The following is a 16,111-nucleotide window of genomic DNA, read 5'->3' as shown; positions in this document are numbered from 1 at the left end:
AAACCACAACACATATCGTACATAATACTTTAATTAATTAGTAAATGGTAATTTGAAAAGGACAAGTTTGGACTCTGCTAAATGCTTAACCTACAGTACTAACTATTTTAAACGATTTACTCTGACTAGAAAGCTGGTACACAAGCTTAGAACAGACGCCTATCAACAGATGTTTATAACTACTGTCACCTTACAGTCACCAACAACAGTTCTTATCAGAATTACTCTCACCAAGATGATCACACTTTACATTGTATGAACTACTGTGCGTAATACTATTACAACTCCACCTGATCTAACTATAGTTAAACATACCTCTTCTCTCTTGCCCATTAAAATTTTCATCGTCATCTGGCTGTTCTTTAGGATCTAATAGGCTTTCATTGGCACCTTGTTTATTTGGTGCTGAAAGGAGAAACATTAAAGAGACCAAGGTTGTTGGTTTTTCCAATCAAACTTAAGTTAACAGTTTAAATAAAGGATTGGCATAAATCAATTTTGGCTAAAATGAAACTAAGTAACATTTATCTTAATACCTTATTATAGGAAATTTACAATACATGTAATTAATGCGAATTTCAAAAATTCGCGTTAATTTAATTGTACCTTAATTTAAGTCATTGTTAATTAAAAACACTCTATTTTACAGCATTGTTGTTTTAAGACACCTTTATTTCCGGGTAAGTTATATTAACACGTCATCTACTTCTCTGTCAAAGCTGCAGGGATAGCAGAGGCAGTGGAAAGCGCAAGGACGGGATGTATTCCATCCCTTGACCCATGCATTGAATATTAGTCACTTTTTGGTCTGTTTAAATATCTTTGTTATCGCTGAGGTCAAAATAGAAGAAATGTCAACTCAAAAGCTACGAAAGTTTCTCAGCTTATAGAATGTTATAATTTATTTTTCGATATTCTGAGGGATATTAAAAAAATAATAATCTACCGGTAAGAGTTACTGACTGTACTAACTTTTAACTCTTCTTAACTGACAATAATAACCAGAATTTACAAGCAAAAAGATCATTTATTGCTCTTCACTTTTAATACTCACCACTGCTTTGAGCATCTCTGTTACTTTGTCGTTTCGAACGACGTTTATTACGCTCTGCAGTAACATCAGGTAACTCCTCCACTTCATCATCCGTCTGCTGGGGAGTTGCAGAAGGTGACACCTCTGGGGTTGCAGAAGGTGTAGAGGGGGCATATCCTGTATTCTGTAATGCTTGTAGTCTGGGATGTTCTGTTACGTATACTACACTTTGCGGTTCTTGACTAGCATAATTGTCACGATTTCTTTGTGCTGAAAATAGAAATGAAATAAATTCATAGTTCAATTATAAGGTTAGTATTAACAATGCTAGCTTGTAATGGCATGTCATATATAACCACTTTTACTTTACACAGAGGAAATCAAAGTACAAAATAATTAACTGGTGAAAATTTCATACATGTCCAGGGTTCAAAATAGCAGCCGGCTGTCGGCGGTAGCCGGCACTTTGACGACACTTGCCGGCTACTGCCGAAGAAATAGAATATATTATGCTTTGATCGACCAACTAAAATCAAAGTTGCTGGAATGTTGAAGTAAACATTTCATATCAGACAATAAAGCAGCTACAGGGCTAGAGAGTGCGACTCACTGCGTTAATGCGACCAAAATTTCATCTTTGGCGACTAAAACTTTTGGTTTTACGGTTTTACATGTACGACTTCATTTCTGTGTTAAGATGAATAATGGGCTGCCCCACCTTCTCAGGTATTTTGTCCCTCCAGAAAAGTATATTGGAAGATCTTATTTACTTCTTAAACACTCAAAATAAGAAAAGAAGTCACATTGCTCCAATCCATTCTTTTGAAATGCCGTAAAACATTCCATCACTTCGGAAAGCTTTTAAAGGGCTGACTGTGTTTGAAATCACCCCAGAATACATTGCAAACCTCTGGGTACGTCCTATGGGTACGTCATGTATGCAAATGGTTTGTGTCCCTTGAAAATGCATGGCTCTTTTAACAGCCGGAAAAATATGAGCCTTGACAAAAAAAGCCGACAAATTCAGGCTAAAAACAAAATTTTATTTTGAACCCTGCATGTCATGTGAATGAAAAATAATTTCCCTTGGTATATACCCGGCGGTAAATCCATGGCTAATAAATTAGAGAAATCTTAGCAACTGCAATAAACTAAAATGAAGGGCCCGTTTAATTTTAATACTGAACTAGTGCCTGAAAACACATCAATGATCATTGATGTATGATGCAATTTGCACAATGTAAATTTGAATCCCCATAACTCATACCTTCAAGGAAAATTGAAAAAAGTTCCAGTTATCAGAGGTTCGAGCTATCAAGGGAGAAGAATTAAAAAAAGGTCCGAGCTAGCAGGAGGTTTGAGTTATCCAGATTTATTAAACTGCAGTCACTGTGATTAATTAGCCACTTACTTGGGCTTCTACCTTCTGCATTTGTCTGAATGCTGGGCAGATTAATTTCTATCCCCTTTCGTCTCCATATCCGACTCTTCCTCTTAAGTAATATTGTTAGGAGAGCTGCTAACAATAGGCCGCAAAGCACACTCACAACTATTGTAGAAGTATAGTTATGATGTTTTGTCGGAGGGTGGGTTGGTGATGATATCACATTGGCTAAAGCAGGGGTGGTAGTGTTTTTGTAGTTGGTTGACAGATGTGTTGTTGTTGGTGATGTCACCTTGGCTAAAGTAGGGGTGGTAGTGTTGGTTGACGGAATCTGATGTGTTGTTGGTGGCAAATGCGTCGCAGTCGTTCCTTTGGTTGTCACCACTGTTGTTGGAGGAGGACCACATTGTTTATCCAGTCTGCCACTGCAGTGTCTGCCAGTAGCATTCAAGCCTTGTTTGATACATTCTGGTTGTTCCTGATCTCGTCCATCAAAACAGCAGTATGAGCACTGCTCACAATTATTATGTGGGTTTGCAAAGAAATACCCCTTCTCGCAAGTTCCGCTACAAATTATGTCTGAGGTACTGGTGCACTGAGCAGTTAATATTTCATGTTTTGCACAATGCTGACAGCTGTGACAAGGGGCTGAGTCGTATTTGTCAGAGAACGTTCCTGAGGGGCAGTCCTCGCATTCAATGTGGGGTGGATATGTAATGTGGCTACCACAAGTTGGATTTAATCCACGCCCAGGATGGCAGGTAGCGCAATTTAAACATCTCAAAAAGCTGTCATTTGATGTGACAATGGTATACTGGTCTGCCTTACAGATTGCTTGGCATTGTACAGACACCTACATGGAGAAAAAGAAAGAGAAAATAATTATTGTTCATGTTAATACCCAGCAATGTGATTGATTCCCTTTTAACTCCTCCCCGATCAGTGGACAAGAAGAGACAAATAGATTAAGGGAATAATTTAAACACGAACAACTAGATACAAGTTATGGACATGTATGTTGATTTTACCAAACGGCTTAAGAAGGAATACGATCCTCGAATTTAGACATTGGACCAGTTGGTAAGAAAGTAAATTAAAATGTAAAATGTTTTCGGATGTCTAAATAAACACACTACTAGCGCAAACACCAGTTGGAAGTGTTAAAACAAATTTAGTGCCCCATTAATAAGCTTTAACCACTGTTAACACTTACCCAAGAGCCACTAAAGACTAAAAAGCAAAACAGAACTTTTCGCTGCATACCAGTGACTGTAAGTTGATAATAGCTGGAAGAGAAATCATATAACTAGTCATCAAATCCTTCGGCACGTCATAGTGTAAACGTTAATGCGCCAAATTAAACCATTGACGGTTTAAACCATGACAAATACACCTTCTGAGCGTGTATCAGCAAATCGCCAACTGACTGCTATTTATCAAACTTTGTGATCATGAAATAACTATCCGTTATTCTTCGAGAAGTGGCAATACTATCGGCCGCTAGAATATTAATGGCACCCAAATGCCCGCGAACACCAAATGTCCGCAAATTGAAATGCGCTTAAGCTTACCTGGTAAATAACGAAGGAAGGACCAGCCTTCTTTTCCAATTCAGTTTACGGTTCAATCCCTCAAATTCAGCTGAGTTTGCAGGTCCTTCTACATCGTCAAGCAACAGCGAAGCAAAGGGCTTCATTCGTCACCATGTCTCGCGCGTCATTATGTCACGCAAAGCATGCGGAAGTGAAGGAATCTGTTGACCATCTTATGGAAGACTAATGTGAAATTAGGCCCAAGCCGGAAATTTTCTTTTTTACTATTTTTTCCCGAGCAGGGCAGCTGGCTGTACGTTGCAGTGTGTCGTAGCTGGTACAGTGCAACCAGTTTAGACAGATGAGAGTGCCGCGAGACGGAGTAGGACGGACAAACATCCCCTGATTCTGGAAACAGGAAAAAGCATATTTGAATAAAAAACGTTTGGCAAGCAAAAGCAACTTTAGTTTTGAAGTTATTTATTTATTTATTTATTTATTTATTTTTTAAATTAAAACTGCACTATAGGCCTTTCGTTATGCTGTGCGCAGCTGGATAGTCTCTTTTAATCAGTTTAATACTTATTTATCTATTTAATTTTTTCTCTCTATAGATATTATGATTTTTGTTTTGATAGTTTATCCCAAACAGTTATGATTGCAAGTTATTCCATGTCAATTATTCCAATTTATGATGCAAAAGATGTTTCATCAGCAAAGGGTTCAAACTTGTTCATGAGTCGATTTGTTGAACTTCCAGCTTGTTCAGGCGCCGTAGTTTCGAGCGGGCGTATGGGAAACGCGAAAGGCGCGAGGGGGCCTCGCGCGACCTTCTCACGATCGCGCACTCTTTTAAATGCGCTAAAAATGTAAACAGACGCCTGCTTAGGCCTTTCTCGATTATGCTAGTAAAACTGGCATTTAATGCTACTAGAAATTCTCGCATAAAGCCAAAAAAATGCTTATAAAATAATGCCTAATTTCCTTAACAAAATGCCACTTGAATTCCAAAAAATGCTTTGTTTTATTTCAAACAAAACGTACAAACTCTCACATTATATGCTCATATCAACAACAGGTGATACTTAATAATTGTTTGTTTATAAAAAAAAATAAAAAAAAATATAAAAAAAATTATTTATTATTTTTTTTTAAAATAAAACATAAAAAAACACACACAAGTAACATAACACAAGTACACAAGTACAAAGTAACACAACGCACAAACAGTCGAAACAGACAGAAAACAATCAAATTATGTAATCAAAATTGTGAAACTTTAGGATTATTTATCCTTCTGAGTTCTGAGTGCTGAAAATCTGGATCACAGTCATGAAAAGTGACAGAAAATGCTAGCAATTCTTTTTTGAAGAAAATACGAAAAAAATGCTCGTTTTCCCAAAAAATGCCGAAAAAAATGCTAGCATAATCGAGAAAGGCCTACGCCTGCTACGCAGGTTAGTTCAGGCCCTTTTTTTTTTCGCTCGCCGTTTTTCGCGCCGCTTCCCAACTAACCGAACACCTGGAGCAAGCTATTCTAGTGTAGATAAACATTTCTTAGATCTATTAAACTGGTAAAAAAAACCCAGCTTTTCAGGCTTTTCCAGGAAAAGAAGACACGGGAACAGGGCCGTAACCAGACATTTCCCATAGGCGAGGCAAGATCATGCTCTAGGGGAGTTCTGGGGGAAGCTTTGAAATCTAGAAGCTCCGGAAAACTTTTTTGGCATTTTTAAAGGTATTTCTTGCGAGAAAACAATTTTGTTCAACTTGGGATTATTTTCCCAACAAAACATATTTTGTTTTTAATTTTAGGTTAAAATCAAGGCGAGGCAAGTGCCTCGTCTTGCCTCTTGCTAGTTACGGCCCTGGGAAACGACTCTGGGCTGACGAAAATTTAAGCTTTTTTCGTTTCAGGTCAAGAAAGACTACTTCATTTCCTGTAAAATAAATTGGTCACAGAAGACTTTTGCAAAATAGCTGCAGTTACCAGTGGCGAATCTAGGTGAGGGGCCCAGGGCTCCACCTTATGTTTAGGCTAAACTGAGGCCCAAGGCCCTCTATTATTTAAGGGTCTGCACGATGGGCCCCCCACTCGTTACAGTAATTGCTGTTTTAAAAATGTTATGTTTGACGGAGAAAAGAAAAATAAAACGTACACAAAGGACAAATTTAATTATATCAATAATAAGAAGAAACCTGGACTACGATTGAATCTTAAATTATTCTAAGTATTTATAATAAAATTCTTCTGTAAACTTGATGACGCCTACAAAATGTAAAACTTTTCCTACAAGTGATTAATTACTTTTTTGTAATTATCTATCTGTAACTAACTGACATTTCTGTATTCCATATGTTTAACCGATAAACTAGTACCGATAAATAGAGGCACACTATGAAGATATAAAACGATCTCAATGGCATATTAAGAAATATATAAATTAAAAAAATGAAGGATGTAAATTGAAAGGAATATCGTAAATTATTATTATTATTATTATTTATTATTATTATTATCATCATAATTGTCATTGTTATTTTCATTATCGTGTTTGTAAATTATTTATCTCTTTGTGTAATGATTTTACAAAACCGTAAAATAGTTTCTAGACAAGTTAGTTCGTTCAACTTTTACAACTGAAGATACTAAACGATAATTAACCTTTTTCACGGCGTTTGTAAAATCAATACAACAGTTTTTTTTTAATTTAAATTACGCTGAAAGATCAACATTGCCTGCTATAGGTTTTGAGCACCAACATATTTTATCTCGTCAAAACTACATGTACGTCAGCTGGTACGTGAAACGTCATTGAATACTAAAATATCAACTGCACAGCTATAGAAGTGCCATTTCCCGAAGCTCAATGCGCATCACAATTACAGCACGGGACGAGATCGGACATCAGCATATTACAGGCGCCTTTAGCAGCCGCTATCCGTCCATGTATGTGATCTCGTCTTACCACCCGTCTTAGTACACTCTTCCTATAATCTACCTCCCTCGGGACTTAGGGCAGCTTGTCATCGACTGCTAAAACGGGCGAAATTGTTGGCGGCGATCTCACTTCTGCCCCTGGGTCGCAAGGTACGGACCTAAATCATCGGCAATGTAACTATTCTAGTTTTGTTGCTGTCATTAGAGTCGTTTGCTTTGGTTTTGCAATACTAAGCTTGGAGACTGGTTTAAAAATTTCGCGCCAGTTTCTCATCCAATCTGAAGTAAAACCAAAGCCAATAGTGGCCCACTTACACACGTTTTCACGGACTTCGAGCCGAGTTTTGATTGGTGCAACGAATTGTCTGCGTCCTTTGTGATTGGCCAAAGTTATTATTTTGGTTTTGGCTTCAATTTAAAATTGAATTGCTCCACCATTACCATGAAAACCATCACTTTTTATAGTGCTAGACCACTTTCTCCTAAAATCGAAAGAGTGAAATTTAAAGCATTTAAAGCATTTACTTACTAAATCAAGATATAAAATTCTCTGATTTGTCTCAAATGTTCAAACATATCCGTACTCTAAATTTAAAAGTTACAATAACTTGACTTGAGTAAGTAAATTTACCTCAATTTGTTTTCCAGTTCACACGTTTTCCAAGCAAGGTTAACTACTTGGTGAAAGTCCTTTTGATTTTTAACTGTCTGAAACTAATGTTTAGACAGGTCGTTTCATATTAAAATATTGTTCTACCTACATACAATAGAAACATCTAAATTGTCATACAAATTTATATAAAAATATAGTTATGGAACTCTCGAGCATTAAAGGTCAAATGAACAGAAATTTCAAAATGCCATTTTAACCAACCAAACGCTAAAACTATCCATTATTGAGTAAAATTAAGAAAAAATTTTGCTTTCCGAGCCTTAAAGCGTGAATTACAGCAAAAAATACGAAGATTTCCGAAGGCCTCACGAAAACGTTTTTGAATGACTGCGCACTGAAATGGAAGGAATGGAACGAGTTTGTGACGTCATAATTGGTGTTTTTGAAGACGACCGCAGACCGATTCCTCTGACCGCACCGACAGCAACGTCAACGACAACGTCTGGTACAAAATGAATTTATATTTTACTTGAGAATCTTGAAGCTTTCCAGACGCATTATGCTTATTTATCGCTTTAAGAACTAGCTCCTGCTGAATATTCAAAGAAAGCGTTAAACCCCAAATAGAAAAACCAAAAATTAGCCGTCGTGGCTGACGTTGTCCAAAATACGCAGAATTTCGTCATTTCACGTTGTTGTTCGGCAGAGAACGGCTTTGAAGTGTACCAAAATTCAAAACGCACGTGCACAAAGCGCACGTGCATAGTTAACGCGCGTGCAGATAATTCTGCTCATCAACGTTAAATGCTAATGAGAAAGAACAATAGAGATTCCTAAATTGGTTTCATACCAGCGTGCATTCAACCTACGTCTCACATGATATGGAAAAACGACAGCAAACAAAACTTTAAGCTATTTTTGTGCTTTAGCTATTCTATTTAAAAAAATTAGCCTCTCTAAACAATGACCAACAATCAATCCACTGAAAAACGGCCGAACAGAACGAAATGACTGCTTGAAATGTCACTAAATACATTTATTTAGATTTTAAGGTGCCGTCTGCGGAATCGGTCTGCGGTCGTCTTCAAAAACACCAATTATGACGTCACACGTTTTTATTTCCGACAATTTTTCCGAGCACTCTACGATTATGACAGCCTAAAAAAACCATTTTTCAACTTGCAATATCTCTGCGTTGTAATGACCGATTGCTTTGAAACTTTGGGATATGTTTATTTGGCTCTTAATAAACACATGGGCAAAAAATAACAAAAATCGAAATTTCTGTTCATTTGACCTTTAAACACTTTCGTCATCTTATTTAAAATGTCTAAAAAGTACAACTATACAAATATATACACGCGTCACTAAGAATAAAAATTCCTAGAATTATACGAAAGTAACACAGACGAGTACGAACTCTGAGCGGAACCAAGGTTGAAAGCTAAAGCTATTTTCTCCCCTGTCGTCACAAAGTACGAGGCAGCGAGGCGTGCTATCCATTTCGGTTAGCCTAAATAGCACTACGGTTAGCCTACAGTTAGCTTAGGTAGCTTGCGGTTAGCCTTTTTGGAGTAGGGATATTTGCCTCGAATGCCTCGCTGCCTCGCACATTGGTAAGACTCCTGTACCATCCACCTGAGGTTACGTGAAACATTACTTATGCAACTGTAGTACATGTACTCGGAGATGGAATTTTGCGGTAGAAATTAATACATGGAAATTGGGCGTGTTTGAGATGGCATGGAAATTACGTGCTTTCTTTCTTAATCGAGAGGTGGCCTTCTAAGACTTTTACAATATCAAAGCGCTTCATGTTGTCTTCTTTAAGTTTCTTACAGAAGCTGTAAACTGTAAGGTCTGGGTTAGTTGCCAGCAGAAACTCCAAAAACCAGCGTCCGGGATCAATCTTTATATCCAGACCTGTTATTTTGTGTTCCTCCATCCCGTACTTATCAGCCATTTCCCAGCAGCCCCCAGTACCGCATGATTTTTTTTGAAGAAGAATGGCAATGTCATCTCTTATGTTGAGGTCGACTTCCCGTAGATACTTGAATCCTGCAAAACGTTATTAAAATTGTTTGAATTGTATCGGTTCTTTGAACTCTCAGTTAATCAACAAGGTCTACTTCGTAAGTTATGGACGTATACGTGCACTATTCTACTGAGTTTTTTTTTTTCTCAGCTCTCTCCGCGGCCCAAATTATTAAAACTTTGAGCTGACGGGGTTTATAACATGTTTATTATATGGCTTATGTGCGGCTAAGTAAATTCCCGCACTATGATTGTTCAGTATGCGGTCCGTACTGTTACTAATATATGGAGCACGTAATTGTTATATCACGAGCACGCGTTGGATATGAAATGGTACATGATGGTAGCCAACCGAACGAGGCGGGTACCACCGAGTTTGCTTAATTATCTGAATCATGTCCAACAAATGCAAGTGGAATAATTGTTTTATTTAAATAACCGCGAAATCTCAGTAACTTGTACTAGCTTTATTTTGTTAAAAAGACTGGAAGACAATTTTTACGACCAGGGTGTGCACGATGGCTGATATCCAATGGCCGAAACTTGCTGATATTTTCAGTACATAAAGAATGAAAGATACTCCGAGCATGTTTCATTCTCCGGTCAGTCAAATCTCTGGAAAAAAACATTAACCAATACTCCAGTTTTTACTAATATATTGCTTTTATCGCATGTCAGGGAGGATACGGCTTATCAGTAAGAAGAAAGTCCCTTCATAATTCGGCTCTAACAGGGTTTTTCTCACCATAATACAGGGATTGGTCTTCAAATTGACAGGAAATGGTTGATTGGCTGATTGACTGTACATGCTCACAACACAGCACCAAAAATACTTACTCATTCCACCACGAGGAACAACCTCCAAAACTGCACGATCTGATGTTATGTTTTCATTTTCATCTTCTACGCGAGTTACAAGGCAACTGTAGCATCCGGAATCACGCATCCTGACAGGATCCAGGACAAGACTGCAAGTGTTTCGTTCTTGAAGTTCCGTGCCATCTTTGAACCACTGATAACAGACTTCATACTTTTCCTGCACGTTACACTTACATGTGAATTCAACCCTTGAACCTTCTGTCCGTTTTTGAGATTTAGGCTGTTGCACAATTTTTATTTGCCCTGAAATAAATATTACATCTGTTAAGACACAGCAGGGATGTTTTTTTATTTAGTTTGTTGAGCAAGAGATAAAAAAAAATAGCGAGTGGAAAAAGGTGGGATGAATATGGGTGGATTAGAGGCTACGCGATATTACTAACAGGGGTAGCAAGTGCAATATTGTCAGGTTGGAATTAAATGATGCTCATATCATCTAAGGTGCCCACAGCTTTTTACACTTTCTTCAATGGAAAGTGTCTTGTGATGACAGTTTCAAAGATTTTTTTTGGCTTTTTGTAGAAACTTTAATTCCCATGCAATAGTACTTGGGTCATGTCTGCCAAGTGGACTGTCTTGACTTTCAGCCTCACGGACCTTTAATTTCTTCTTAAAAAGCTTCAAATCAATAACTGTACAATTTACTGTCAAGGGAGTTCTAAAAGAGAAATACAATCCCAGGGGGGGGGGAGTACTCCGGCTTGTAAATGACGGGGATGATCGAATTTAGGGGAAATTTGACAAGGGATTTTTTGGGGGGTTATTTTTGGTCCAGGGATTTTTTTGGGTACTGTCGGAAGACTAAGGGATTTTTTTGGGTCCTGAATTTTGCCTCCATTCGATCATCCCCGTCATTTACAAGCCGGAGTACCCCCCCTGGAAAAATTCAATTCAATGACTGCAGACAGCAACAGAGACATTAGCGTCCTGCCTTTTTTCACATGGTCCTTGTTAAGCCCATGGCAGGCCCAATACCGTAAAATTCTGGTTATAGCCCTCCCCCCGCAATTTTTTTTTTTACGCTCACTTTAGACACTTAGTTTTTTTTTTTTCGAATTTTATGAAAGAGGAAAAAGGAAAATGTTCGATATAATGTGCCCCGGGGTGGAATCGAACTTGGGTCGTCTGCCTGAAGAGCGAGTGTTTTTTTTTTATTATTATTATTTCTGCTAAGACAGCTCTGGGAGCTGTTTATTTACAATTTTAATACTTTACTAGATAGTTTTCAGAGCGAGTACATTAAGTTTGTATTCGTTATTGCTATTTCTACAGATTAATTACAGCAGTGTTTTTCGTTGTTTTACAGGTTGAACAGAAAGTCAGCTTATTGGTACCCATTAAGGACTACTAAAAGGAGACTCTTACATTAAATGTTAAAGCATAGCTTATCATTAACTACAGTCACGATTGTGTTATTGATACACCATTTGAAAGGGAAAAGATACTGTGTTCCTTTCGCGTTGTGTAATTTAAAATCTTGAGCTATAATCTGTTTAATCATAGACGTAAAAATTGCTGAGATAGGAATAATGTTGCTATGAAGACGGTATTCTACCGCAGATTTATGAATGGCATACCTTGCCATATGTAATAAAAAGTTGATTAAATGGATCTTACTCCTTATGTGCTTATTTAATTTCTTAAGTTGAATTCCAAAGAGAATAATTTGGTCTGTCAAGTAATCGTTTTGTCTGAGATGTCACTGATATAAGCCTTTACTGTTGACCAGAAAGGCAGAACTGTTGGACACTGTAAGAGCAGGTGGTCTATTGTTTCAGTTGCAGTGCAGTTGTGGCAAGTAATCGTGTGGTAGACGTTTATTTTAAAGAGTGAATAGGCCGTGGGGAGTACACGGAGTGCTATTTTCCAAGCAATGTCCCCGTACTTATTGGGGAGCAGGGGGCAGTATAATGACTTCCAAAAGGAGGCATTGAAGTTCGGAGTGGGGTGAAGGTTCCGTTTCCAGTACTGGAGGCCGTGGGCCTCCGTGTTTGAGTCTTTCGTGAGTATAAGGTAGAAGAGTCGTGTAGTGAGGTTAGCAAGTGGAGTCAGCGGGGTTGTGAGGGTAAAAGTAACTGAGGTGGTGGCACTATGGAATGTACACTGTGTGGAGATTAGGCGGGACCACGCGTCAGGGAGGGCTGCTTGAATGGTCTGCAGTTCCCGTAAAACCTGTTCCGGTGGGATGTCGGGGAGAAGTTCACATATAGCGCGGGCAGGGAGTAAACCGGGGATAGCGAGGTAACAGATATCACGCACTTGTGTGACACCAGATGTAATCATGTCTGAACAAGAGCGTGTTGTCTAAGCTAGTAATATTGGGGTTAAGGAATAGAGGTTTGGTCAAAATGTCGATAAGGGATGCGGGGAGTGGGTCCCGTGAAATATGGGGTTGGAGTTTTGTCCACGCTATTAATAGTTCCCTATGAAAAGCGGGGATTGAGTGGTCGATATGATGGGGTTTGAAAGAGGTAGCTAAGGTTCGGGAGCCCAGCGTGAGCCCGGCTACACGTAAATAAAGCGAGTGTGATACCGCTACGCCACCGGGAGCCGGCTCCCAGAATTCGTAAATTTTAACTATATATCGTGTTTCCCTTACAAATATCGATAGCTAACCGTAAACAGGCTAACCAAAGTGCATAGTAGGCTAACCGAAGTGCATAGTAGGCTAACCGGAGTGTATAGTAGGCTAACCGAAGTGAATAGTAGGCTAACCAGAGTGCATAGTAGGCTAACCGGTGTGCATAGTAGGCTAACCGGTACTAGTTACCAGTCGACGACCGTAAGTGGCGGCCATCTTGAAGTGGGCGTAAAAAAAAAATTGCCCTCCCCCCTGCTTATAAGCCCCCCTGGTTATAGGCCCATTCTACCTGGAAACAACAACAAAGAAAATACATCTGGTTATAAGCCCCCCGGATATAAGGCCCCCTCTGCTGGATAACAGTACTGAGCAGGGCTAAATGTTGCTTTACTATGACTTTTTAACTTAAAAACGTATTTTGATCTACATTTTTCGCTCTTTCCGATCGTGGCTTCGCCACTCTCTCGACGATCGCGGCTTCGCCGCTCTTTGTCACCGCAAAAAAAAAAAAACCCTCTGGAACCCGGGGTATCGAAACCGTCGATAGTGAATGAATTGAGGGCAAATCGAACCAGAAGTAACCGAGTTGGAGTTAGCGCGGTCCCGCCGAATATATGTTCATAATATTTATGTGCGATTATGTTCATAACTGAAGTCAACTTCCAAATTAATAACACTACGCAAGTTATAGCTTTGACGTAAGTTACTCGCCAGAGTAAATAAAAGATACAAATCATTCCCAATTTCAGGTAAGCGAATGATATTATTATATTATCTCACTCTTTAATCTTAAATTTGAAATGCAAGAGTCCTAACAAACAAATCAAATTCAATTGTTGACAAGAAAATTCATAACGTGACGCAGGTCACGCAATGAGCTCAGTCGATTATTTTACTGTTTTTTCTTCTTTCTTCGCGTCTATATAACCTGTTGATAGGCATAAGACGTCAAGAAAATCAAATAAAGTTTAAACTTGCTTTCTTTGTGCAAATCATAGCTCCCAAATGTAAATTTAAAGGTCAAATGAACAGAAATTTCGATTTTTTTTTTATTTTTTGCCCATGTGTTTATTAAGAGCTTAATAAACATATCCCGAAGTTTCATAGTAATCGGACATTGCATTGCAGAGATATTGCAAGTTAAAAAATGCTTTTTTGAGGCCCTCAGAATCGTAGTGTGCTCGGAAAAAGTGTCGGAAAATTGTCGGAAATAAAAACTTGTGACGTCATAATTGGTGTTTTTGAAGACGACTGCAGACCGATTCCGCAGACCGCACCTTAGAATTTAAATAAATGTGTCTAGTGACATTTCAAACAGTTATTTCGTTCTGTTCGGCCGTTTTTCAGTTGATTGATTGTTGGTTGTTGTTCAGAGACGCGCATTTTTTAAATAAAACAGCTAAAGATCAAAGATAGCTTAAAGTTTTGTTTGCTGTCGTTTTGCATATTATGTGAGACATACGTAGAATGCACGCTGGTATGCAACGAATCAGGAATCTCTATTGTTCTTTCTCATTAGCGTTTAACGTTAATGAGCAGAATTATCTGCACGTGCGTTAACTGTGCACGTGCGTTTTGAACCTCGGTACACTTCAAAGCCGTTCTAATAATAATAATAATAATAATAATAATAATAATAATAATAACTTTATTATTTCTATAGCGCAAAAATCCATGTACATATGATCTAGTGCGCTTTACACAAGTAACTATCGCAGGATTACAACAATAATGTACTTATAAAATTTAGGCCCTGTTTATACGTCGAATTTAAATAAGACGAATTTAATTCAAATTAAATTCGTCGATTAGTCGACGTTAATTGCCGCCTAATTTAGACGTCGAATTTAATTCAACCGAATTTAATCTTTCACCCGAGTTTTCAGCACTTCTGACCAGTGGCGGGAATAATTCTCGCAAAAACTAACGGGAGATCGCGAAAATTTTCGGAGCGGGCAGATTTGACCAAAACAACCTGGCGAAGTTTACGAAGGCATTATTGCTGGAGAAAATATCCAGAGAAAGACTGCGGAGAAGGCAGCTGTGACGTCGAATGTTGACACTGGTAGTGATGAAGAAAAGGTTTCTTGCGCGAGTTTTATCGATTTGTCTGTTGTTACAATCGGTTAAAGAGGAAGATGTTCAGCGTCACCGGAGTTATCGTCGCAGTATCAGAAGCACATGATGGTGCGAATTGCTCTAAGCGACATATATGATGAAGGAAGATTAAAGAAAGCGTTTCGAGTGTCAATAAAAACATTCAACTTTATTTTAAAGAGCATTCGACCCGACATTGAGAAAAATACCGTGACAGAAACCCCCCCCCCCCCCCTCCAGGAACACACTGCAAACAGTAACCAACACTTTTGTTTGCCTCCCATCCCACCGTTTCTTCGTTTTCTTCAGCAATCGAACATTCCAATTGAACACAGACACTTCTTCCACAAGCTATGCATGAATATTTTGTGGTCCTGTTGCAATTTATGCAATCGGATGGCAAATTTTTCCTCCACAACCGACGACATAGTTCAACAACGTGCGAAAAACGCGAGAAGACGCCTGTGCGCATGCGACATAAACGAAACTTTCTACGAATCTACCACGGGCTCAATGGGGATACATTATGATAATGTATGCATTTAATTCGATGCGTCTGTTGTGCGACGTCTAAACTGAAGACGCGCTATCGATATTTTTTTCGTCCTACCAAGACGAATACAACGTCTTGGACGAAGTTAATTAACCAGACGAATCTAATTCGATTTATACGTCGCACAATCGTCGAATTTAATTGCAAATTGGTCCTTGAATTAATTTCGTCCCAATTAAATTCGACGATTGTGCGACGTATAAACAGGGCCTTATTCGTATTATATATACCTATAAAAAACCGATGTGATCGAAAAAAATCGCTTAAAACCCTAAATAAAAAAGATTAAAACCCCCTATAAACATCTCGCCCCTGTCTATCTTAAATAAAAATCTATGTTAAAAACACTACGAACACAAATTATATGCTAATTTAAAAAAATGAGTTTTTAGCTGTGACTTAAAACTTTTTAAATTGTTCAAGGCTCTCAGATAATCTGGGAGGGCGTTCCACAAAGTTGGTGC

General features: G+C 38.4%; 2 protein-coding genes across 2 annotated transcripts in view; both read right to left on the bottom strand.

Moving 5' to 3' along the window:
- The window catches only part of LOC144654159 (uncharacterized), a 24,030-nt gene extending 19,917 nt beyond the window's left edge, over window positions 1–4,113 (bottom strand). Inside the window, exons 1-5 of the mRNA XM_078514252.1 lie at window positions 3,989–4,113; window positions 3,631–3,703; window positions 2,445–3,270; window positions 1,055–1,303; window positions 316–405 (exon numbers count right to left, since the gene is read on the bottom strand). Of these exons, the coding sequence (XP_078370378.1) occupies window positions 316–405; window positions 1,055–1,303; window positions 2,445–3,270; window positions 3,631–3,703; window positions 3,989–4,113 (1,363 nt within the window). The remainder of the gene's footprint in view (window positions 1–315; window positions 406–1,054; window positions 1,304–2,444; window positions 3,271–3,630; window positions 3,704–3,988) is intronic.
- A 3,603-nt stretch (window positions 4,114–7,716) lies between these two features.
- Window positions 7,717–16,111, bottom strand: part of LOC144654706 (uncharacterized) — a 92,281-nt gene continuing 83,886 nt past the window's right edge. Inside the window, exons 5-6 of the mRNA XM_078514930.1 lie at window positions 10,375–10,659; window positions 7,717–9,561 (exon numbers count right to left, since the gene is read on the bottom strand). Coding sequence (XP_078371056.1) covers window positions 9,254–9,561; window positions 10,375–10,659 — 593 coding nt within the window. The 3' untranslated portion in view covers window positions 7,717–9,253. The remainder of the gene's footprint in view (window positions 9,562–10,374; window positions 10,660–16,111) is intronic.

This window comes from Oculina patagonica, chromosome 5 (genome assembly GCF_052425735.1).
Source record: "Oculina patagonica isolate OP01 chromosome 5, crgOcupat, whole genome shotgun sequence".
Classification (NCBI taxonomy): Eukaryota; Metazoa; Cnidaria; class Anthozoa; order Scleractinia; family Oculinidae; genus Oculina; species Oculina patagonica.
The sequence above is the reverse complement of the archived record's forward strand: the minus strand, read 5'-3'. Positions and strand labels throughout refer to the sequence as shown.